The sequence below is a fragment of the Saimiri boliviensis genome, chromosome 2, assembly GCF_048565385.1.
Source record: "Saimiri boliviensis isolate mSaiBol1 chromosome 2, mSaiBol1.pri, whole genome shotgun sequence".
NCBI classification, from domain to species: domain Eukaryota; kingdom Metazoa; phylum Chordata; class Mammalia; order Primates; family Cebidae; genus Saimiri; species Saimiri boliviensis.
This window is the reverse complement of record NC_133450.1, coordinates 112,162,880-112,184,467: the sequence shown is the minus strand read 5'-3', so window position 1 is coordinate 112,184,467 and position 21,588 is coordinate 112,162,880. Positions and strand designations below refer to the sequence as shown.

General features: G+C 59.9%; 2 protein-coding genes across 6 annotated transcripts in view; one reads left to right on the top strand and one right to left on the bottom strand.

Moving 5' to 3' along the window:
* Positions 1 to 83: 83 nt before the first annotated feature.
* PLA2G4B (phospholipase A2 group IVB) lies at positions 84 to 10,292 on the top strand. 5 transcript variants are annotated; one of them, XM_074394030.1, is made up of 21 exons: positions 84 to 1,055; positions 2,252 to 2,324; positions 2,581 to 2,717; positions 2,832 to 2,963; positions 3,077 to 3,117; positions 3,253 to 3,295; positions 3,575 to 3,629; positions 3,900 to 4,030; positions 4,253 to 4,336; positions 4,605 to 4,642; positions 5,129 to 5,230; positions 6,029 to 6,164; positions 6,782 to 6,918; positions 7,153 to 7,375; positions 7,489 to 7,606; positions 7,911 to 8,048; positions 8,219 to 8,323; positions 8,418 to 8,597; positions 8,843 to 9,009; positions 9,491 to 9,677; positions 9,759 to 10,292. In XM_074394030.1, exons 1-21 carry the CDS (start codon positions 1,047 to 1,049, stop codon positions 9,968 to 9,970), a joined length of 2,448 nt encoding a protein of 815 aa, XP_074250131.1. In that variant the 5' UTR covers positions 84 to 1,046; the 3' UTR covers positions 9,971 to 10,292. The 5 variants fall into 5 exon arrangements, with proteins under 5 accessions (XP_074250131.1, XP_074250130.1, XP_074250129.1 ...); XM_074394029.1 differs by having other exon boundaries at positions 4,253 to 4,364; positions 5,145 to 5,230; positions 9,494 to 9,677; XM_074394028.1 differs by having other exon boundaries at positions 4,253 to 4,364; positions 5,145 to 5,230.
* A 439-nt stretch (positions 10,293 to 10,731) lies between these two features.
* Positions 10,732 to 21,588, bottom strand: part of SPTBN5 (spectrin beta, non-erythrocytic 5) — a 46,326-nt gene continuing 35,469 nt past the window's right edge. The window contains 22 exon segments of the mRNA XM_074389931.1: positions 10,732 to 10,796; positions 11,965 to 12,050; positions 12,313 to 12,319; positions 12,887 to 12,972; positions 13,094 to 13,185; positions 13,312 to 13,398; positions 13,799 to 13,870; positions 14,207 to 14,341; positions 14,654 to 14,758; positions 14,843 to 15,019; positions 15,272 to 15,461; positions 15,630 to 15,847; positions 16,129 to 16,284; positions 16,958 to 17,152; positions 17,400 to 17,604; positions 17,730 to 17,926; positions 18,554 to 18,766; positions 19,033 to 19,219; positions 19,463 to 19,719; positions 19,798 to 19,935; positions 20,822 to 20,968; positions 21,123 to 21,213. Of these exon segments, the coding sequence (XP_074246032.1) occupies positions 10,732 to 10,796; positions 11,965 to 12,050; positions 12,313 to 12,319; positions 12,887 to 12,972; positions 13,094 to 13,185; positions 13,312 to 13,398; positions 13,799 to 13,870; positions 14,207 to 14,341; positions 14,654 to 14,758; positions 14,843 to 15,019; positions 15,272 to 15,461; positions 15,630 to 15,847; positions 16,129 to 16,284; positions 16,958 to 17,152; positions 17,400 to 17,604; positions 17,730 to 17,926; positions 18,554 to 18,766; positions 19,033 to 19,219; positions 19,463 to 19,719; positions 19,798 to 19,935; positions 20,822 to 20,968; positions 21,123 to 21,213 (3,106 nt within the window).

The following is a 21,588-nucleotide window of genomic DNA, read 5'->3' as shown; positions in this document are numbered from 1 at the left end:
TTTGAAGTTGGCTTCTGTGGTTGAGGGAGGGCCTGAAGGTTCAGGTAAAAACTTCAGAGTGATCTTCACGCGGGTGAGGGCTGGATCCTGGCCTGGGCCCGAAGAGCCGTCAGCTGTCCAAGGCCTGCTCTCCACCACAGCCACCGCAGCCCCTCCCTTGGATAAGCAAGCAGATCTTGATCCTGTGGCTCTCTGGCCCAGGGCTTCAAGAGCTATTCCTAGCTTTGCTCGGGTTTACTGCCCTCCCCACATTCAGGGGCAGCAGGTGGGACCTGGTGCCCTGGGGATAACCCCTGTTTTTCCCATAATAGGCACAGGCAGGATGGGGACAGAAACTCCCGCCTCTCTAGAGACGGCCCCTCTGAGGAAGGAGTTGGTGTCCACACTCTGACCCTCCCACAAACCATACCCTGGAGACAGAACCCCCTGCCCAAGTGCCAACCCACAGGCCTCATCCCTAGCCACGCAGCACCCAGCTCCAGGGTGGAGGCTGCGCAGCGCCCGACTCTGAAGGGCTGTTTGATGTGACAGCCACTCCCCTGCCTGTCGTAAGGGTGCCCGGGTGCTCATCCCAGATCGGTGGAGCCCTGCAGTCAAGACTGGGCATTCCTGTCCAGCAGGCGCCAGAGTTGCGAAAGGCCTGCACCAGGACACTCCACTCTTTTCTTGGTTGCTGTTCTGGGCTCACTCCTGATTTTCTTCTGCTTAGCTCCTGGCGGCAAGCTCTGTGGGGAGCAGCCCTCCCCTACAGCAGGGCTGGGATTACAGAGCTGGGAGTTCAGGGCCGGGTTGTGCAGGCCCAGGTGGTGATGGCTGGGAAGTCCCACACAGGTGTCGGAAGCTCGAGTACAGATTTAAGGTGCCTCATTTCCTGGACAGGTGACTGATCAGGAGTGGGTGTAGAGCTTGGGTGGAGCAGAGGCCGGGGGGTGGGAGGGACTTGGGACCAGTTGGGACATCACCTCCCCGGCTCTGGGTTAGCAAGCCGACAGTCCTTGATCCTGTGGCTGCTGCCGCATCATTCCTGCTTCTGAGGACTCAGTCTCATGGCTCTGGTAAGGCCTGCAGGGCACTGGGCTCTTATTCTGACCCCTGGCCTCTCTCTGGGGCCTGGTTAATGTGTTTCTTATGGGAGCTGTGGTCTTCAGGTGTCAGGAGGGGAGTTTGTTGGCCACAAGACCAGAGCAGTGGGCAGAAGCCCGGGGAGGAGGCAGCCTGGGGATGATGGATCCATCTTGAGTTTTTTCTGCTCTGGGAACGGCCTCCCAGCAGAGGTCCCTGGCACCATGGATTTGGGCCCTGGAAACTCAGAGGCTCCCAGCTGCCATCCTGAGGCCCTGGAAGGAAGTGGCTGCTCTGTGCTCCTGACTCGGTTGCCTGGAATGTGAGGGCCCTGGGCTGACCCTGCTGGATGAGGCTCTCTAGCACTGCCCCAGACCTGGTTGCTCCCTGGGCTTGACCCATTAGGGCCCTTGTGGAGGCAGGCAGAAGGCTGAGAGGAAGAGTTGGCACAGGCTTCCCTGGTCCTGGCCCACCTGCCAGGCTGCATTCCCCAAACCAGGGGGATGGGTTGGGAGGGAGTTATCGAGGTAACATTTTCAGCCTGACCTGGCAGGACCTGGAGGATGTGACAGCCTGTACGGGGTCTGAGCTAGAAACCACTGCTCCTGCCCAGGAGAGAGCCCTCGAGTTTCCAGGGTGCACTTCTGAGTGGGGTGGAGGGAGGGTAAGAGAACAGCTCCGCTGGGGGCCGAAGGCCCTGACACGCCACTTCCCCTGCCTCCATGGTTTATGTCCCATGCCACCTGAGACCGGCCTGGAAGCCGCTTAGCTGGGGTGTGGGCTGGGGATGTGGGGTGGAAGCAGGTCCGTGTAGGACGTAATCTGGAGTTAGCCTGCCTGGGCTCCAATCCCAGTTCTGGACCTCAGGCAAGTGACTGCTTCCCTGTGCCTCAGTTCCCTGGTGGAGTGGGTCATCGTAATAGTGCCAGCACATAGGGTGGCTGTGTAATGGATGAGTTAATGTATGCAAAGCCCTTGGCCCAGAGCCGGGGCAGAGCGTTGTGTAAGTGCTGGCAGGCGTCTTGATGGAGATATCATGTCTCCTCTTGTCGATTGAGGAGTCTGATGGGGTGGAAGACAGGCCTGGGGTTCAGGATTAGGCCTTGAAGGATTGCCCCAGCCTCCCTTGCAGCCCTGTCACCCTTGGCTTCATCAGCCTGTAGCCAGTCTCCCTCTCCTGCCTCTGCAGGCAGAGGTGTCCAGGACCTGCCTGCTCACGGTGCGTGTCCTGCAGGCCCATCGCCTGCCCTCGAAGGACCTAGGTGAGTGTACACCTGAGGACGAGGTGCTGTGGCTGGATTTGGGGGTGGTGGGGAGGTGGTGGGCAGGGCCCAGAGGAGGAGGCTGAGAGGAGCTTCTGGGTGGAAGGTGGCAGCTGGGGCTCTGCCTCTGCTCCCCCTTCCCCTCCCCCTCAGTCCTACCCCACATGGGGCTCTAGGTGATGGAAGGAAGGGGTCTGGGCGGCTGGCTGGGAAGGGCTCTTGGCCACCGCTGGGCACTTGTTCCTCCTTCCCGCAGTGACCCCCTCGGATTGCTACGTGACTCTCTGGCTGCCCACAGCCTGCAGCCACAGGCTGCAGACACGCACGGTCAAGAACAGCAGCAGCCCCATCTGGAACCAGAGCTTTCACTTCCGGATCCACCGGCAGCTCAAGGTAGGCCCGTTGTCAGCGCCGGCTCTGCCCACATCCCCACCGGCCGTTGCCGCTGCCCTGCTCACCTTCCCATCCCCTCCCTCCAGCAGCCCTGTCACTCTGTTCCCCTTCCAGAATGTCGTGGAATTGAAAGTCTTTGACCAGGACCTGGTGACTGGAGATGACCCTATACTGTCAGTGCTGTTTGATGCAGGGACTCTGCGGGCTGGGGAGTTTCGGCGCGAGAGCTTCTCACTGAGGCCTCAGGCAAGGCAGAGGGTTGAAATCTCCACGTGCCCTTGTACACACCCATGTCTCTGCCACTCACTCACATACACGCACTCCTCCTGACCCTAACTTGCTTCTGGTTCTCTTCCCAGGGCGAGGGGTGCCTAGAAGTTGAATTTCGCTTGCAGAGCCTGTGAGTTGGGGACCTGGGGCAGTTCGGGTGGGAGTGCCTCGTGGGAAAGACAGCGCCGGTGCCTGGGGTATGCCCAGGCCTCTGTGGGGTGAGAACCTGGACTCCTGTTAAGGGAGGTCTGGGGGCTCTTTCCAGGGCTGACCGTGCAGAGCAGCTTGTCAGCAATGGCATCCTGGTGGTGAGTGTGACCGGTGCTCTCGGAGGTGGTCTGGGGTCCCGGGAATCCTTCATGCCAGTGGCTCGAGTTTCTGCCTGGGCCTGAAGCTCAGACTTCACCCACTGCCTGAGTCTGGGGACCTGGGATTTCAGTTCGTTAAGCGAGTACAATCTCAAGCAAATGCTTGGTGACTTGGCCCAGGTAATGAAGTATAGACCAGCAGGAGCCACGGTGCCAGGAGGGTGGGGGTCCCTGAAAGGGGGTGGTGTTAGTATCTGAGAGGTTTTTTTCATACCTCAGGCCCGGGAGCTCTCCTGCTTGCACGTTCAACTGGAGGAGACGGGAGACCAGAAGCGTGAGTCCCCAGCCCACTGGGACAGTGCCCGGCTCTCAGCCCTTGTTTTTCTCCTTTAAGGGTTGGCTAATTCAATGTGGGACTCACTGGGGCTTGAGCTTCCCCTTAGGCCTTCTCAGCCGGACTGTGGTGGGGGCTCCATCTTCCAGCCCTGGCCTGGCCAGACCATTTCAGCGGGGAGAGGGAGGTGCCCTCCAGGCCTCCCAGCAAGATGGGCTCTGTGGACAGAGACACCGTCCCCAGCCTCTCTGCTCTGGTCCCTTTTTCCAGGCTCAGAGCGCAGAGTTCAGCTTGTGGTTCCTGGGTCCTGCGAGGGTCCGCAGGAGGCCCCCGTGGGCACTGGCAGCTTCCACTTCCACTGCCCAGCCTGCTGGGAGCAGGAGCTGAGGATTCACCTGCAGGTAGATGTGGGGCCCCCAGAACTTCCTCCCTCCCTCACCTCCTCCCAGCCCGACCTCTGCCCCACGTGGCAGAGTAGGCACCCTGGAAGCGTGTGTGGGCCAATGCTGGCCTGCCTTTCCCATCCTTCCCACTCCTCTGTGGCTGCCAGCGGGAGTTGGTGAAGTCCTTGCTGGGAGCAGAAGCATAAAGATTCTTAGATCTCTGTCCTTTGTCCCCTGCAGGATGCTCCTGAGGAGCAACTGAAGGTGCCACTGAGTGCCCTGCCCTCTGGCCAACTGGTGAGGCTTGTCTTCCCCACGTCCCAGGTACTGGCCTCCCAGAGGAGGAAGCAAGGCACGTGGACAGGGCTGGGCCCCAAGCCACAAAGGGATGGGCCTGTTTCCTGTTTCTCTCCATAGGTCATGCCCCGAGCAGGTGCTGGGGCCAGGTTCTTGGTGGAGTGTCCTCTGAGCACCCCTGCTTCAGGCCTGGCCTGCGGCGAGGGTTGGGGCAGTGCGCATGGGGTCAGGGTAAGCGAATCGGAGTTGGGTGGAGGTGGCCGACTTTTGTGACTGGGGCCTTCATGGTTTTCAGGAGCCCCTGATGAGAGTGGAACTGAAAAAAGAAGAAGGGTGAGTGGCCTGGCTGGGGACTGGGCAAGGCTCTGAGGAAGCAACCAGGGTGGTGGGGCTGGGGCAGGCCTGGAGGAGTGCGGGGGAGAAACAGCCGTCCCTCATCCTCATGCTCTCTGAAGGGGCTCAGGCTGGTGCTCAGTGAGGGGCACAGAGTACCAGGAGGAGCCTGTGGTCGGAGGGGTGAGTGGTCGGCCCAGGGCCAGGCACCCGGGGAGTGCTTGATAAATGTTTGGCTGGAAAATGCGGGGAGATGAGGATGGAAAATGGTACCGTGGTCGGAGGCACAGAGAGCAGGAAAAGCAAGGGAGAGAAGGGGGGATTGCGCCCTTGTGGGTGGCAGGTGTTATGACTGGACCTTAGATGATCTTCACAGAGTCGTCGCCCACCCTGGCCCTCTGTCGTGGGAGAGTGGCTTCTCACCTTGCAGAGACGGGATGCTTGGTCCTTCTTTTCTCCCCCTCCCCTGTATTTTTTTTGAGACAGAGTCTCTATTGCCCAGGCTGGAGTGCGGTGGCCCGATCTCGTCTTACTGCAGCCTCCGCCTCCCGGGTTCAGGCGATTGTCCTGCCTCAGTTGGGACTACAGGCATGTGCCACCATGGCTAATTTTTATATTTTTAGTAGAGATGAGGATCCCCCATGTTGGCTAGGCTGGTCTTGAACTCCTGCCCTCAAGTTATATGCCTGCCTTAGTTTCCCCAAGTGCTGCACCTGGCGTCCACCCTCTTTGTAGTCTTTTTTTTTTTTTTTCCTTTTTCTTTTTTTGAGTCAGAGTCTCACAGTATTGCCCAGGCTAGAGTGCAACGGCGTGATCTTGGCTCCCTGCACCCTCTGCCTCCTGGGTTCAATCGATTCTCCTGGGTCAGTCTCCTGAGTAGCTGGGATTATAGGCAGCCCCCCACACCACCATAGCTTGCTAATTTTTTTTTATTTTTAGTAGAGATGGGGTTTTACTGTGTTGGCGAGGCTGGTCTTGAACACCTGACCTCATGATCTGCCTGCCTCGGCCTCCCAAAGTGCTGGGATTATAGGCATGAGACATCGTGCCTGGCCTGTCATTTGTGAGCTCCATGGGTGAGGGACAGAATCCCAGATTTGGAGGGGGACTCCATTGTATGGGTCCTGCGTGAGGGCCTGTCTGCCCCAGGGACCCCAAGCAGCCTCTTTTGGCGGTGGCATTCCATGCCCTGCCAGTCTGTTTTGCTGCATTCCCAAGCGTGTCCACATGTGGACATACTCTCCCCAGGTGTCACACTTGAGTCTTGTGCCACAGGAGTGTTAGGGAGAGGAGAGAAGGCAGCGGGCGCTGCAGTGAGGCTGACCGAGCTTTCTAGTCTCTGGGGAAGGCTGAGAGCTGTCTCAGGGTCTCTTCCTTCCCCCACAGACCGAAGGAGCTGGCTGTGCGACTGGGCTTTGAGCCCTGTGCAGAAGAGCAGGCGTTCTTGAGCATGAGGAAGCAGGTGGTGGCCGCAGCCTTGAAGCAGGCCCTGCAGCTGGACGGAGACCTGCAGGAGGACGAGGTTTGGGGGCTGGGCTGGGCTGGGTGGGGTAGCCCCTGGGCTTGCTTGGGCCTGGCACCTGGTGCTTAACCCTGGAGCTGCCTGTCCCTGCCCTGCTTCCTCTCGTCTGGCGTTAGCAGGGACTGGGTACAGGCAGTGTTGCTTTCGGTGCCTGGAGCCCGCACAGGGGCTGCCTTGTAGGGCTGGCTTTCCTGCCCTTTCTTCGTTGTCAGCCTAGCCCAGGCTTTAAGAATGGTCCTGTTCTGAGGAGTGAGACAAATAACAGGTATGAGGCCTGCTGTACCAGGGCCTGGGCCCTCTCCTGGGGGAGTGACAGCAATTTGGGAGAATTTTGAGGTGGCCCCTGGGACTTCCAGAAAGTGAGCATCAGACTCGGGGTGAGGAGATGAGGCTCAGACCTTGCCTGGGCCATTATTCCTGGAGCTCTTAGAACTGGATGCTCACGAGGCTGTTTCTGATCCCATTGTCGGGATGGTTGACCCAGAACTGGTCCCAAGACATGATCAGGTCTTAGCTGTGGGGTGAGATGGGGGCATGTGACCTGCTACCTCCTCTTCCGGTGGCTTGGCCTTCCCCATCCCTAGGCCCTCTCCAAGCCTGCCTGTCTTCTTTTCCAGATCCCAGTGGTAGCTGTTATGGCCACTGGTGGTGGGATCCGGGCAATGACTTCTCTGTATGGGCAGCTGGCTGCCCTCAAGGAGCTGGGCCTCTTGGATTGCGTCTCCTACATCACCGGGGCCTCAGGCTCCACCTGGTGAGCTGGAAACAGGAAGATGCTGGAGCCTGTGTGGCAGTGGGTGCTGGGGACAGGGTGCTTCTAGGCCTGTGAGTAAACTAGAAGGTCTGGGAGAATGAATGTGCCAGGGAGCAATGTGCTTGAGGGGACCCTGGGAGGGTCCCTGCTAGGCTGTTGTCATAGGAAGCCTGGGGCACAGGAGGTCTAGATGGGGTTCTTTAGTGACAGGCCCCTGGCCGTGGCTTTTCCCAGGGCCTTGGCTAACCTCTATGAGGACCCAGAGTGGTCTCAGAAGGACCTGGCAGGGCCCACTGAGTTGCTGAAGACCCAGGTGACCAAGAGCAAGCTGGGAGTGCTGGCCCCTACCCAGCTGCAGCGGTACCAGCAGGAGCTGGCGGAGCGTGCCCGCCTGGGCTACCCAAGCTGCTTCACCAACCTGTGGGCCCTCATCAATGAGGCGCTGCTGCACGATGAGGTACGGGTCTGTGGCTTGGGGGGAGAGTCAGGGCGTGGCCCTGGACAGCAGCCTGGGAAAGGCCCCAGGCACCAAGGCAGCTGGTGCTTGAGGTTCCACTCATCTCTCCCCAGCCCCATGACCACAAGCTTTCAGATCAGCGAGAGGCCTTGAGTCACGGCCAGAACCCGCTGCCCATCTACTGTGCCCTCAACACCAAGGGGCAGAGCCTGACCACTTTTGAATTTGGGGGTGAGTGGCCCAAGAGCTGAGACCTGTGCCCTCGTGGTTGGTGGAGCAAGGGGAGGCGGAGCCTGTGTGCAGAAGTGGATGTCACATCCACCTCTCTTAGGCCAGCTCCCGTGCTTTCTGGAGACTGGTACCCTACCAGGGTCCCTGAGGCCTTTGGGAAGGAGGCAGGAGCCATAGGTCCTATGCTCAAAGGCCAAGCAAGCTACAAGGCCCGGGCCTCCTGGTCCTCGGCAAAGCCCAGGGTTGGGGTGCGGGTGCCTGAGCACTCTGGACCATGATGCTGAGGGGTGGCCTCTCCTCACAGAATGGTGTGAGTTCACCCCCTATGAGGTTGGCCTCCCCAAGTACGGGGCCTTCATCCCCTCCGAGCTCTTTGGCTCCGAGTTCTTCATGGGGCGGCTGATGAAGAGGCTCCCTGAGTCCCGCATCTGCTTCTTAGAAGGTACGGGGTATTGGGCAGGCTGGAGAAGCTGGGCGGTGCAGGGCAGATGAGCCCTGGGTGAGAGGGTGGCCTTCAGTCCAGGGGCGTTTCCTGGGCCAGGCCTGGCCATGGGGAAGGGTGGGGGTGGGACAGGAGTGCGGGGCTCTCTTCCCTCACAGCCACTCCTTCAGGTATCTGGAGCAACCTGTATGCAGCCAACCTCCAGGACAGCTTATACTGGGCCTCGGAGCCCAGCCAGTTCTGGGACCGTTGGGCCAGGAACCAGGCGAGCCGGGGTAGGTGCTCGGGGCAGCCAGCAGGATCCGCATCAGGGGGCGGGGGGCTCTCCGCTCCTCCCCCTCTGGGTTGACCACTCTCTTGCCTATGTAGACAAGGAGCAGGTCCCCCTTCTGAAGGTAGAGGAACCACCCTCAACAGCTGGCAGGATAGCTGAGTTTTTCACTGACCTCCTGACGTGGCGCCCGCTGGCCCAGGCCACACATAATTTCCTGCGTGGCTTCCATTTCCACCAAGACTACTTTCAGCATCCTCACTTCTCCACCTGGAAAGGTACCTGCTTCCCTCCAGTCTTGAGCCTCGAGTTGTCAGTCCAGACACCCCTTACAGTCCATTCCCATCTTTGCCCTTTGAGCTCGATTCCCTAAACTACTTGGAGCAGGGGCTCTTGGGGACCCAGGGCCTACCTGCAAGGCTGTGGGGGGTGTTGGTTCAGCAGGAGAGCAGAGTAGCTTGTGCCAGCAGGAGTTTGGTGCCCTTGGTGTCTGTGACAACTGCTGCGCTCCCCAACATTCCAGCCACCACTCTGGATGGGCTCCCCAACCAGCTGACACCCGCGGAGCCCCACCTGTGCCTGCTGGATGTGGGCTACCTCATCAACACCAGCTGCCCGCCCCTCCTGCAGCCCACTCGAGATGTGGACCTCATCCTGTCATTAGACTACAACCTGCACGGAGCCTTCCAGGTGAGGAACGCTGTGGCAGGCCCCAGATTCCACCCATCCTCTTGGCTCCTCCCCCATGGAAAGCGCGTGGATTGGAGTCTGGTGTCTGGTCCAGCTTCCTTTAGGAGCTGTGACAGTAAATGCATGTGATCGATTGGGACACTGGAATCTGTTAATTTGCCACTAGAGGAGCTCATTCTGTTCTGGAAGCTGGTGAGGTTTTCCTGGTATCTTGGCTCTGGGTCCCCCCTCACTGACCTTCAAGGTGCAGTCCTGGGCTGCTGGGCCCACCTGCGAGTCTGCTTTGCTTCCCAGTGTCAGAACTGGAGTGCTGGGGGCAACCTGGCTCAGTCTTGCCCCAAAGCCTGGCGTTGTAGGCCCCACGGGAGAGTCGGACGTGGCATTCGAGCCCCAGATCCCGTGCGTCTCATGTTCAGTCAGCCCCAGCTTCAAGGACGCCAGGGGCCCTGTTCTGCTGACGCCCCTTCTGCCTGCCCTGCAGCAGCTGCAGCTCCTGGACCGGTTCTGCCAGAAGCAGGGGATCCCGTTCCCGCCCATCTCTCCCAGCCCAGAAGAGCAGCTGCGGCCTCGGGAGTGCCACGCCTTCTCCGACCCCTCCAACCCTGGAGCCCCTGCTGTGCTGCACTTTCCTCTGGTCAGCGACTCCTTCCGGGAGTACTCGGCCCCTGGTGAGCCTCTAGTCACCTCGCCCTCCTGCTGCTCCCCCTTCCCGGAGCCTGTTCCCCTGCCAGGCTGCACTCTCTCCACAGGGGTCCGGCGGACACCCGAGGAGGCAGCCTCGGGAGAGGTGAACCTGTCTCCATCAGATTCTCCCTACCACTACACAAAGGTGACCTACAGCCCGCAGGATGTGGATAAACTGCTGCACCTGACACATTACAATGTCTGCAACAACCGGGAGCAGCTGCTGGAGGCCCTGCGCCAGGCAGTGCAGCGGAGGCGGCAGCGCAGGGCCCAGTGATGGCCGGGGCCTGCCCCCACAACCCTGCCAACTTTCAGGCTCATTTATTCTCTGTCCGCTGAGTTGCAGGTGGGGACCATCCTTGCCCAGTGCACCAGAGCGTCTAAGGATGGGGCTCCAGGTGCAGGGGGGCTTGGACTCCCAGAGCTTTGTAGTGGGAGAAAGAGTCTGAGCCCAGAGCAGTGCTGACTGTATTTAGTTCTCTGACCATCTAATCACCCAAAGCCCATGACCCGTGTGTGTTTTCCCTTCCGCGCTACTTTGAGTAGTTGTACGAAGTGGGATGGAGCACTTTATACATTACAGACGCATACAAACATGAGGCGCTATCTGAGATCATCTGTTAATATTGCTGAGAAGGGCTATGTCATTCTAGGCTCTTGGTTATCCAGAGCAAGGGCTGTGTATCAGAACAAAACATCTCCCCAGGTACCTTACAGAGCTCGCTCATCAGCGTGGGCTTCCTCCGAAGAGCAGGTTCTCTGCCCAGGTCACCCCGCCAAGCAAGGAGGAGGCCACTTGGGCCTGGGGTCTCTGCTGCGGTAGCTCTGGCCTTCCCAGCTGCTCTGCCGTAAGATGTCTCCTCTTCACCCAGACAGGGACAGCAGGGCAAAGCCAGGCAGTGGCTGTTTCCTGCCACATGGTGTGACTCATCCTGCAGCAAGGACCTGTCTACTTCAGAAGCTTGTCCTGGGGGCCTGGGTTGCAGCAGCTCGGGTAAGGAGCCCTTGTGCCTGTAGCCGAGTCTCATTCTGGTTCCCTCACGTGTCCTCGCTTTTGGCCTTGAGGTTTGATGTTGCATTGGGGTTCCCCTCAGGGATCAGACCTGTTGGGAAAACAGAAGGAATGTAGTAGGGCCCGGCCCCCCCAAAATCTCTGAATACCAGTGCCCCTGCCCTCTCCTGGACCAGCCAGCCTCAGAGCAAGTGGGGGAGTGGATTCCAGAGCTGACGGGCACTGCAGTAAGGACGTGGGGTGAGGGGGGGAATTGCCTCTACTCACAACCCAACTCCACATCTCAGGGCTCCAGCTCTGCCCTGCGCTAGACAGAAGAAATAGCTGTCTGGGTAGCCTCAGGAGCCGCGGAGTCCAGGACAAGGCCTGGTCTGTCAGCAACACATCTGAATCATAGTACGCCCCGCAGGACTGGGAGAAGGGTACACTGGGGACCACAGCCGTGGCTGCCACACCTCCAGACACGTGGCTGTGTGTGCGGGTGCACATGATATCGAGGCTCAGCCTGGTGTGGGACCCATGCACGTAGTCCTGTCGCCAGTCCCTCCTCTGCTTTCATCTAACCCCAGGTGTCCCCTTCTCCTGGAAAGCCTGAAGCCCCTTCTGGTTTGGAGGTGGGAAGGAGATGAGGGGGTTGAGCATCAAAATGGTGCTGGGATCTGCAAGGAGGGACTGAGAAGCCAGCTAACGGCCTCCTGCCCATTCCTCCGCCTCTGCCTTCACCTCTCCTCCCTGGCCTGCAGTGGGTCATGCTCACCCTGGGTCCTCCATTGCTGTGTACCGGGGATGGGGGAACGCAGGGAAGGATCAGTAGAAAACGGGTTGGAGCAAGGGTGGGGCAGGGTCTGGTTGTCCTGCCAATGTACCGTGCCTTGGAGAGGAAGGAATCAGGGAAGTGAGCCTGTGGGCCGCTGGGAATCAAACCCAGGCAGGCAGGCAGCTCCAGGTGAGGGAAACGGAGCTGCCCCTCATGCAAGCGGCCAAGCAGGAAGGGCATGCCCGGACAGCTGGCTACAGGGTCTCTGCACTGTGGAGGGTGGGGAAGGGGACAGTTGTCAAGTCTATATGGAAATTTGGGCCTTGGGGCCTGGATTCCTCTCTCACAGCTGAGCGTGGGCAGAGGCAGCTGACGGTCTCCCATGGCATTTCCCCACAACCCAGTAAGTCTGAGTTGTGGAACCTCAGGCTGCAGATGGCAGCGTCTGCCAGCCACTGAAGCCCAGGGCTCCCCACCCTGCTCCCTGCCCTAGGTGTCCCACCTGCGTAGACATCCAGGCTGGGCCTCCTTTCGGCTGCACACTCATTCTAAGAGCTGACAGGTTTGGCTTTGAGTTCCAGGCTCAGACTCGGCTGCAAAGCAAAGGAATAACCACTGTTAGCCTGGCCCTGACCCAGGCCATCTGCAGCCACCCAGTCTGGCCGCTCCTTTCTCCAGCTTCTGGGGGTTCAGCATGGCCTTGGGCAGCCTAGCAATGCCAGGCCCTTCTCACGTGGGGATGCAGGGTGGGCTGAGCATTCATGGGCAGGTTTCCACTCCTGCAGGCAAGCTAAGAAAGGCTGAGCCTTTCTTAGCAGATGGATTCTGAAACGTGGAACAACTCAAGAGCCTTTGAGCTTCTGGGAAGACAGACTTGGGAGGAGTGTCCAGGGGATCCTAAACACATTCCCCGAACACACTGTGTCCACATAGAGCCTCGGCAGAGCACACTAACCACAAAATAAAGGGGCATAAGGGATTGTCTCTGGATATTCCTCCGAGTGCAGCCTGGCTTGTTCACTGCACAACTCAAGGGTGGCGCCAGTCCAAGCTGCCTGAGGACTAGAAGGCTACAGGAGCCCCCAGAGCAGACAGGACAGAGCCTGGAGGAACAGTGTCCATGAGGATCCTGGCAGGAAGGGCTTGGGTCAGCCTCAGAGCAGCAGACACCAAAAGGGGCAAAACAGGACCAGGACACAGCTGGGGATCAAAACTAGCCCCATGTCTGCTGCTGCTAATTAGCTGTGTGATCGTGGGCAAGTCACTTAACCTCTCTGGGACTGAAGTTCTCTGAGAAAAGACAGTAAATCCCACTTACTTCTGAGGGGTTAGAGATGCTAGCTGTGGAACCTACCAAGGATGCATCAACCACCAGGGGCTCGGGGAGTCGGCCTCCCTCCCCACACCCTTCCCCCAAAGCCCACCTGCAGCCCTGGCCAGGGCTCGCCACCAGTTCTCGGCCTGCTCTTCCGATGGTGCCGCAAACAGGATCTCTGCCCCACTGGTCAGCCTGGCACCCACACAGCCACAGGTCAAACTCTCCACTGTCCCTTCGGGGACCCCCACACCTCCAGCCCGTGCTGCACCAGTGGCTGCTGGGGGCCGTGCCCGAGTCCAGTCTCTCCCCTCACCTTAAGGAGAAAGTGTGTTTCCTGCCATGGTGGCCCCGCAGCCTCTCACACTGGGCTCCTGTGAGGTCAAGGAGGACCATGGAAGCTACTTTCTGAGGAGAAGACAGACAGGCAAACTGCAGCCGCCTCGGCTTCTCCCCGTGGGGCCCCTTCCATCCTGCCTTGTCTCCCAGCACCCTGATGTCTGCATCTCCCCCACCCCACATGCCCCCTGGTACCTCCGCTGCCATCCTCTCATCCAGGCACAGGCTCAGGGAGCTGCTGTGCAAGGCCCCACGGCAGCTGTCCCAGGAGCTGGAGGCGGGCTACGGAGAGGAGGCAGAAAGGTCGCATGAGCCACTGCGCAGAAGGGAAGCCAGAGCCAGGGCCTGGCCACGCCTCACCATGTGTGTGGAGCCTCCCCGGAAAAGCAATGGATTGGACCAAAGTCCCTAAAGGGAAGGGGAGGCCATGGAGGGGGTCTGACAGGGCAAACGGCAGACGGGGAAGAGCCGTCAGCTAGGAGGAATCCCAGCACCTGCACTTCCGTGGTGGGGGCAGAAGTGAGGAAGGGCCCCAAGGAGCCAGACTGCCCTGAGAACATGGTTGGGGGCAGCATCTGCCCAGATCCACAGTGTGAGGGCACCAGGCGCAGATGGCTGCTCCCAGTCCCTCCGTGTTCTGCAAGGGGGGCGCTGCCTACAGAAGGAATTTCTTGCCACTTACCTGCTTCCCACCCGGCAGCAGCTGCTGCTTGAACTCCAAAGACCCCTCCATGGTGGGACTAGCCTCTGCATTCTGAAAATGCAAGATGGGGCCCTGAAATGTCAGGACCGGCACCCTCAGGAAGGCAGGCAAGGCATCCACTGCCCCCTGCCCTCTTTATTCTTCCCATCCAAGCACTAGCCAGGCCCAACCCTTCGCTTCTGAAATGAGACAAGATTGGGTGCTGATCTCGGTCAGGGTGGTTCAGCCGAAGACAGCCTTCTTTATTCCTAACAACCTTCAGCTCCTGTGCCCACGGCTCCCAGCACTGGTTCCAGGGTGTAGGCCCTTACCCTGATGGCCCCAGCCCCACCATAAGCTCCATGGAGACCATGGTTGGGGAGCCTGCAGTCCCATAGGGACACCTACCTGTGGACCCCTTGTCTCAGCCAGCTGTGCTCCTGGCCCCTGGTGTCCAGAGGTCCTCCACTGAAAGGATGTCCGTGAGCTGCCAGCGCTCCTGGGTTTCAGCTCCTGCAGTGGCAGCAGCAGCTCCTGTTCCATCTTGGGGAGAGGGGCAAGGTGAGCCAGGTCAGGGAGATGGGGCCATGCCTCGGGCTCATGTCTACCTCTCCCTCCCCATCCCTCCTGCTCAGAGGCCTGCCTCTCCCTTGTTAGCTCTTTCAGCCTCGACACTGGAGGCTCCCTTTGTACACAGTCTACTGTGATGCTGCTCCTACCACTGCCACTGGCCCAGAAAAGGATTGGGTGAGGCAGGGCCAGGTGAGGGCTCAGTGGCCTGGGAGATCCTGACTTGCAGACTGAGAGGGACCGCTCCCCCACCAGCCCTCAGCGACTGGCCGAGGCACTCCTCACCTCTGTCTTCCTCTGCATTTGGGCAAACTTCTCTTCCTGGGCTGCCAGCAGCTTTTCTAAGTCCTGGTGTCTGTGCAGCAGCAACTCCACATCTGACACTGATTGCTGGGGAGAAGCATGTTCAGGTGAGGCCCAGCTCTGGGGGTACTGGAGCCTGGTGACCAGCTAAGCGGCAGGACCCCCACTCACCCCATAGTCGGGCTCCAGCAGGAGGCCTTCCCGGGAGGCCAGCCAGGCCTCGGCCTGCTCCAGCTCCTGCCTAAGCTTCTGTAGGCCCCAGCTCTTGGCACAGCATTGCCGGCGCAGGGCCCAGGCCTCCTGCAGCTCCTGCAGCCGACCTTCCAGCTCCTGCAGACACTCTGTCACCTGGCAGGGAAGGGCTGCTGTGGGTGAGAGCTTGGGTAGAGCTCCCACTTTGGGATGGGCTGGAGAGCCAAGGATGAATGGAAGTGCAGAGGGAAGGCTGTGAGACCTGCACCTGCCCCTTCCCAGCTTTTCTCCCTGCCCATGCCCAGTCCTCCTGTCCTGCTGGTGTCCACACCTGTGAGAGGCCCTAAGGCCTTGGGCAATCAGGCTGCCTCCCTGGCCCGACCCCAGGCCCACCCTCTGTGTTCACACCTCCAGGGACATGAAGTGGCTGTCATCTAGCAGCTGCTGTCCTTCCTGCCACAGGTCCTGGGCTTGAAGGCAGTACTCCCCGATTTCTTGCCCCAGCTCCTCATGCTGCCCAAGGAGCTGCTCAGCCCCCGCCACATCCTCAGCCAGCTCCTCGGAGGATGCCAGCTCCTGCCTCTCCTGTGCCCGTTCTCTGTAGGGCAGGGAAGGGAGCTGTTGTCAGGGCTGGCTGAGGAGCAAGGGCAGGGGAGGAGCAAGGGCAGGGCAAGAGCAAAGGAGGGAGGGTCCAGCTCTCCCAAGAACCAGGCTACCCCCACCTCGCAGGGCAGAGGTGAGCCAGCAGCCAAGGAAGGATACCTACAGCAGTTCCCGGCAGCGCCCGAGGAAGGCGTGGCCCCGTGCAGCCTGTGCCAGCCACCGGCCTCTCTCCTGGGCCTTCAGCTGCAGGGTGCCCCAGGCCTCCTGCACCTTGGCCAGCTGCTCGGCCAGGCCCCCCTGAGCCGCAGGATGTAGCTGGCCCAGTCGGCCGGCCTCCATGTGCACCCGTGCCACCTCCTTCTCCATAGCTGCCAGCTCTCTCTGCAACCAGAGCACGAGATCAGGCCTCAGTCTCCCCAGTGAGCCAATGACGCTACCCATTCAGGAGCACCCAGGCCTGAAGAGCCACCTCCACTCAGCTACACAACCTGGGCCAAGTCCCAGGCCCCTTTGGAGAAGGGATCTGGGTGTCTGGCGAGGAGGCGGACACTGCTGTGGTGAGAGGGCCCTCACCTAACACCTGGGGGAGGCTGAGAGAGGTGCCCTGAGCCACTGGCTTCGGGAAGGGGTCACACAGGCAGGCTGCAGGGCCCGGGCCTCACCTCCAGGCGCCTGTGCTGCTGCTGCAGGGTCTGCACAGATGACTGGCTGTGGCCTCCATCCTCCGCCTTCATCAGGGCTGTCTTCTCCCCCATCCTTCCTTGCAGCTCGGCCACTGCCTGCTCAAAGGTATAGACCTCGTGGGCTGCAGCCAAGTTCTGGGAGAGGAGAAAGGACCTGCTCAGGGCTGCGCTCTGCTCCCAAGACTCCTTTCTCCCTGGAGACAGGGCCTCCTCCTGGGTCACCTCCTTTTGAACAAGGAGGACCATGGGGCTTGTGCCTCCAGGCACAGAAAACATCCTCCACACCGTGGCCCTCGGGGAATGTGATGATGCGGGCTGAGTGGCAGGCCGGGGCCGGGGGGCCCAGAGAAGAGAGGGCCTCACGTGCCTCTCAGGGAAAGGCAGACGCAAAGCGTTGGGTCGACGTGAGGGAGCAGGCCGGTTCTCGGGGGTCTGGCTGGCCCCGGCAGTACCACCCGCAGCACCTCACAGGGCTGGGAGACAGGGTCAGCTCAGGAGGCGGCCCCAGCCCAGGTCCTACAGAGACGGAACGTCCTGGGCTGCAGGGTCTGTCAGGGGTGCAGGAGGCTGGGCTGCTGTGATAGAGCCTCAGTTGCAGCCAAGTCTTGGAAGAAAGCTGAGCCAGGGAGGGAGAGGGAACATCCACTGGGGCCAATGCATGTGGCTGACCAGAGGAGACCAGCAGGGTGTGTGTCTTGTTGGCACTAAAGCCTGTGGTAGGGAGGGCTAAGAGGGATTCAGATGCTGGCCAGACATGCTTTGTTGAAGACTCAGACCCCTTAGCTCGGCCCCGCCTGTGGTCACCCACCTCTGTGCGGGCTTGTATTGCCTTGTCCAGCCTCTCCCAAGCGGCCTCAATACGGCTCCTCTGGGCTTGGATGTGGGGATAACTCCTGGGTGCACCCCGCTCCAGGGTGCCTGCCAGCTTCCTCAGCGCCTGCACCTTGGCCTGGCCCAAGCTCTGAACTTCCTTTCTGAAAGCATCAAACTGCTCTTCCAGCACCTGCAAAGGTGTGAGGCCCGGCAGGGTCACCTGAGATGGTATCATGAGCTCTCAAAGCTCACGAAGAGCTCAGCAGACTCTCATGGCTCCGAAATCCCTCAGCCCCGGTTCTGGAACCCTCGGGATCCTCCCTGGGACACCCTCTCCAAGCTCCTTTCTGCTTAATCCCCAACAACCCCTCCATCCCGGCTCAGACCTTCCTCAGCCTCCACCCACTCCCCGCAAGGTATGCTCAGGAGTCACTCACTGTGACACCCTCCAGGTCCTGCCCATAGTCCTGGGACTCGGCAGTGACCGCCTTGGTGGTCAGCCAGGCGTGGAGGAGCAGGGTCTCTCGCTCCAGCTGGTAGAGCTGCAGCTGCTCCTGCAGGCCATGCCCCCTGCCCTCTGCCCTCCGCAGCAGCTCTGCATGGGCCTCCCGCACCGCCTGCAGCTGGGCTAGCACCTTGGGGCTGTAGGAAAAGAGCGCAGCCTGGACTGGAGCCCTTCCTCTCTAGCCTCCCTGAGGGGCAGCCTCCTGCTGCCTCTGCAGGGGGTTTCTCTCTGCTCCTTCCCGGCTGGGGTGGCTCCTGCTCACCTTTCTGGGTTCTTCCTGCTCTCGAGGTGTGCCGCTGTCTGCTGCAACCTCTCAATGCGTGGGCTGAACGCTTCCAGGTCTCTCCTGGTGGCCTCTAGTCGCCGCAGTAGGGCCTGGGTGGCCTCAGCACTGTGGCCCATGTCCTCGCTGTCCAGGACATGGCCCCGCTCGGCCAGCCAGGATCCTGCCTCCAGGAGCTGGGGTGACAGAGTGATGTTTTCTCTGGATGCCCTCCAGGGCTCAGGATTTACAGCTGGATTCTCAACCTGCCTACACATGGCGATCACCTGGGAGCTTTAGCGCTCCCTCGGCCTGGGCCCTGCCCCTCCACTGTCACATCTGGTCTGGAATGCAGCCAGAGCGGCAGTGTTTGGTAAAGGGTCCAGGTGATTTTTTTTTCCCCATGCAAAATAGATACTTTATTACTGATTCATAGGCATAGATTTTGTTTTTGTCAATAACATTAAACCAAGTTTTAGCAGATATTCCTTGCAGTGTTTCTCCCTTTGAATTATTCGCCTATTTCAGTTTTTCTTCCTTCACAATTACATTCACCATTCTGAAGTCATTGAGGTATAATGGTCCAGGGAAGGTTCCAGATGATTCCCATGTAAAGCCCTGGTTGAGAACCACTGGTCTAGAGGGAAGAAAAAAGCCAACCCAACCAGCGGCCCGTTTCTGGGAAACAGGGGGAAGGAAGCCCTTGGGGGCAGGAGACCACTGAGCAGAGGTGACGAAGATGCCCAGGCCTGGAGCCCCTGGAGTCACCTTCTGGCTGCCCTGGCCCTGGAGTTCCTGGCCCAGCGGCTCGTCACTCCCCTCACCTCAGTCAGAAACTGCTGGGCCTCCTGAGCCTCCTGCAGCTGAAGCCGCCTCCGCACCGCCTCTGCCTGCAGGTGGCCCACGGCCTTCTCCAGCTGCTGCACGCGGGCGGCCACCTCACGGGCAGCAAAATGCCCCGCCTGTACCAGCTTGTGCCCAGTGCCCAGCACCACCCGGGTCAGAGCCTCATGGCTGCTCATCTCTCTCTCCAGGTTCTGTAGGGTAGGAGGAGAGGATGGGGATGCTGCTGACGTTTGGCGGACTCCCACGGTTGTGCTTGAGGCTTCATGGGACCCCATTAACTTGCCTCCCCCAAGGAGTTCCCTGTCCCCATGACCCCCAGAGAATCTCGGGTAGGCCAAAAGCCCCCACAGCCAGAGAGTTCCTGGCTAGGCCACAGGGGGTGCCATTTCCTTGGTTGAGGAGCCCCACTTGCATGGAAGCGAGGCCCTCCCCTCCCCGCATCCCGGGTGGGCCTCACCTGGTGCTGCTCCTGCAGCTGCCGCACAGCACTCAGACTCTGGCCATAGTCCTGGGCAGTGGCCAGGGGCAGCTTCTCCTGCACCCAGGCCATTTCCTCGTCGACGTCCCTGAAGAACTGCAAGAGGAGGCTCTGGGCCTCCAGGGCTGTCCTGCGCTCCTGCAGGGGCTCCCACAGGCTCTTGACCCTGCAGAGGTGGAAAATGGAGGGTGGAGGGTGGGTAGTGGGGGGGGTGGAGGGTGGAGGGCGGGACCCAGGGAGGCAGGGACCACGGGTGCCAGTATTAGGGCGACCTGGTGACACACAGATCACCCAGCTGTGCCCATCACCATGGGCAAGGGGAAGAAGTGACAAGACATCACTTAAGGGGCAGAGGTGGGGTACCTCCAGGAAGGCAGGGAGGAGAAGCTGAGGGCACAGGCCAATCTACCTCCGGAGCAGCTGCCAGGCCTGCTCTTCCACATCCTGGGCAAGCCAGTGGCCTTCCCTCACCAAGGCCTGGGCCTGGCCCAGCAGCGCCTCAGCCTGCCTGGCCTTCTTATCCATGGCTGCCTCCAGCTCCACCTGTGTGCCCAGGAGCTCGCCCACCCCAGGCAAGGTCTGGCCCCCAATGGGGGCTCTCAGCTCAACCTCGATGGGCTCCAGCCAGCTCGACAGTTCCTCCATGCTCCGCCGTAGACGCTGGGCCTAGGGTAGACAGTGAGGTGGGTAGGAGGGGAGAGGCCCGGAGCCCAGCCAGCTACCGGGTGACCCACACCACCTCACCTCGCAGGCTTTTTGAAGCTTAGCTGCCTTTTTCTGGAAGTTGGCTTGCAGCTCACCCCAGAGCACTCCCAGCTCCTGCAGTCGCTCCTGGATGGCCTCCGAGGCTGGGGGGCCCACCTGCAGCAGCCTCTGTCCCTCCTGCAGCCACAACATGAAACACACCTTATCGACTCAGGACTGCTGGCTCCAGGGTGCTGTGTGGACTGGGACCACCAGCACCGCAGCTGTAGAGTCCTTGCAAGCCAGCTGCACGTTCTTGGGCGAGTTTCTTTGCCTCTCCAAACCTCATTTTCCTCACCCATATTGTAGAGAAAATAATGGTTATTTTGTTTAAATGAGATAAAGCATACAAAATACTTAGCAGGGTGATTTACATAGAGGGAGCCAGCCTAGGGTCAGGACCTGCCCCTGCAGATGGAAAAGGGAGTGTTTAAAGAGGTGCCATGCCAGGCCTTGGTGAGGGAAGGCCCTCACGCCTGTAATCCCAGCACTTTGGGAGGCCGAGGCAGGTGGATCACCTGAGCTCAGGAGTTTGCCACCAGCCTAGGCAACATGGTGAAACCCTGTCTCTACCAAAAATACAAAAAAGCTGTGGGACATAGCACGCAGGCTGGTGATCCCAGCTACTGGGGAGGCTGAGCTGGAAAGATCACTTGAGCCTGGGAGGTGGAGGTTGCAGTGAGCCGAGATCTCGTCACTGCACTCTAGCCTGGGTGACAGAGGGAGACCCTGACTCCAAAAAAGTGGCTACATTTTGACTCCACCCACAGAACTGCTGGCTATGTCCTGATCGCATCAAAATAGTATCTTCAAAATTACTGAAAAGGTTTACTTTTGGAGACGGTTCCCTGGGGAAGCAACTGCTTCTCACTACTCTTCCACGTACACAACCGCTTCAGGTGCCTGCACACAAAAAGGACTGGATAGCACTGGCCACTGTCACTGCAGTTCAGCCCAGCTCTGGGGCACAGTCCTGTGCTCTGCCTGGAGAGCTGCCCCACGGCCTCCTCCGACAGGGTCTTACCCGCTGCAGCTCCTGCTGTTGGTGCATGCTCACGTCCAGCTCGGCCTGGAAATTCTGCTGCTTCCGCAACTGCACCGGCAGTGTGGCCGGGTCCAGCAAACCCTCCTCCAGGGCCACCAGGTTCTTCTCCCTCAGCCACGCGGCCGCCTGGGCACATGGGGACGACACGCGTGATGTCCACGGCTCTCCCATCCCCTACCTCTGGGATGCTCCAGAGAAAGGGTGGCCTTTCCCTGGGGTGACTCCTCCTTCCCAGCCCCCCCAAGTGCTGCGACCACCTCCATCTCCTGGTGAGGCTAACCTCCTGGGAGTCCTGCAGGAAGGCCTGCACTTGCTGGAGCTCCTCCAGGCGGTGGCGGCGGGTCCTGGCTTGCCTGAAGAGCGCTTCCTTCCTGTCAGAAAAAGAGGCTTGTGGACCTGGGGCCACCCCCGGGGCCCACTGGGGTACACGGAACACATATGCATGTGTGTGCCCGTCCAGCCTAGGTTTCCTTGGGTATATTTGGAGTCTGGAATTTCCTTTGGAATAAAGGTACATTGCACTCCCCATCTGTATCTGTTATGGGCTGAATTCTGTACCCCCCCTTTTTTTTTTTTAAATTTTTTTTTTTTTAGACAAAGTCTCTCTCTGTTGCCCAGGGTAGAATGAAGTGGTGCCATCTTGGCTCACTGCAATCTCCACCTCCTGGGTTCAAGTAATTCTCTTCTCCTGCCTCAGCCTCCTGAGCAGCTGGGACCAGGCCTGGCTAAATTTTGGACTTTTAGTA

Bases quoted from the DNA above. Each gene is read 5' to 3' on its own strand.
- PLA2G4B (XM_074394028.1), top strand. The intron at 4,365-4,604 runs GCACGTGGACAG...CATGGTTTTCAG, and splicing joins CTCCCAGAGGAGGAAGCAAG to GAGCCCCTGATGAGAGTGGA. The intron at 8,324-8,417 runs GTAGGTGCTCGG...TTGCCTATGTAG, and splicing joins CAGGAACCAGGCGAGCCGGG to ACAAGGAGCAGGTCCCCCTT.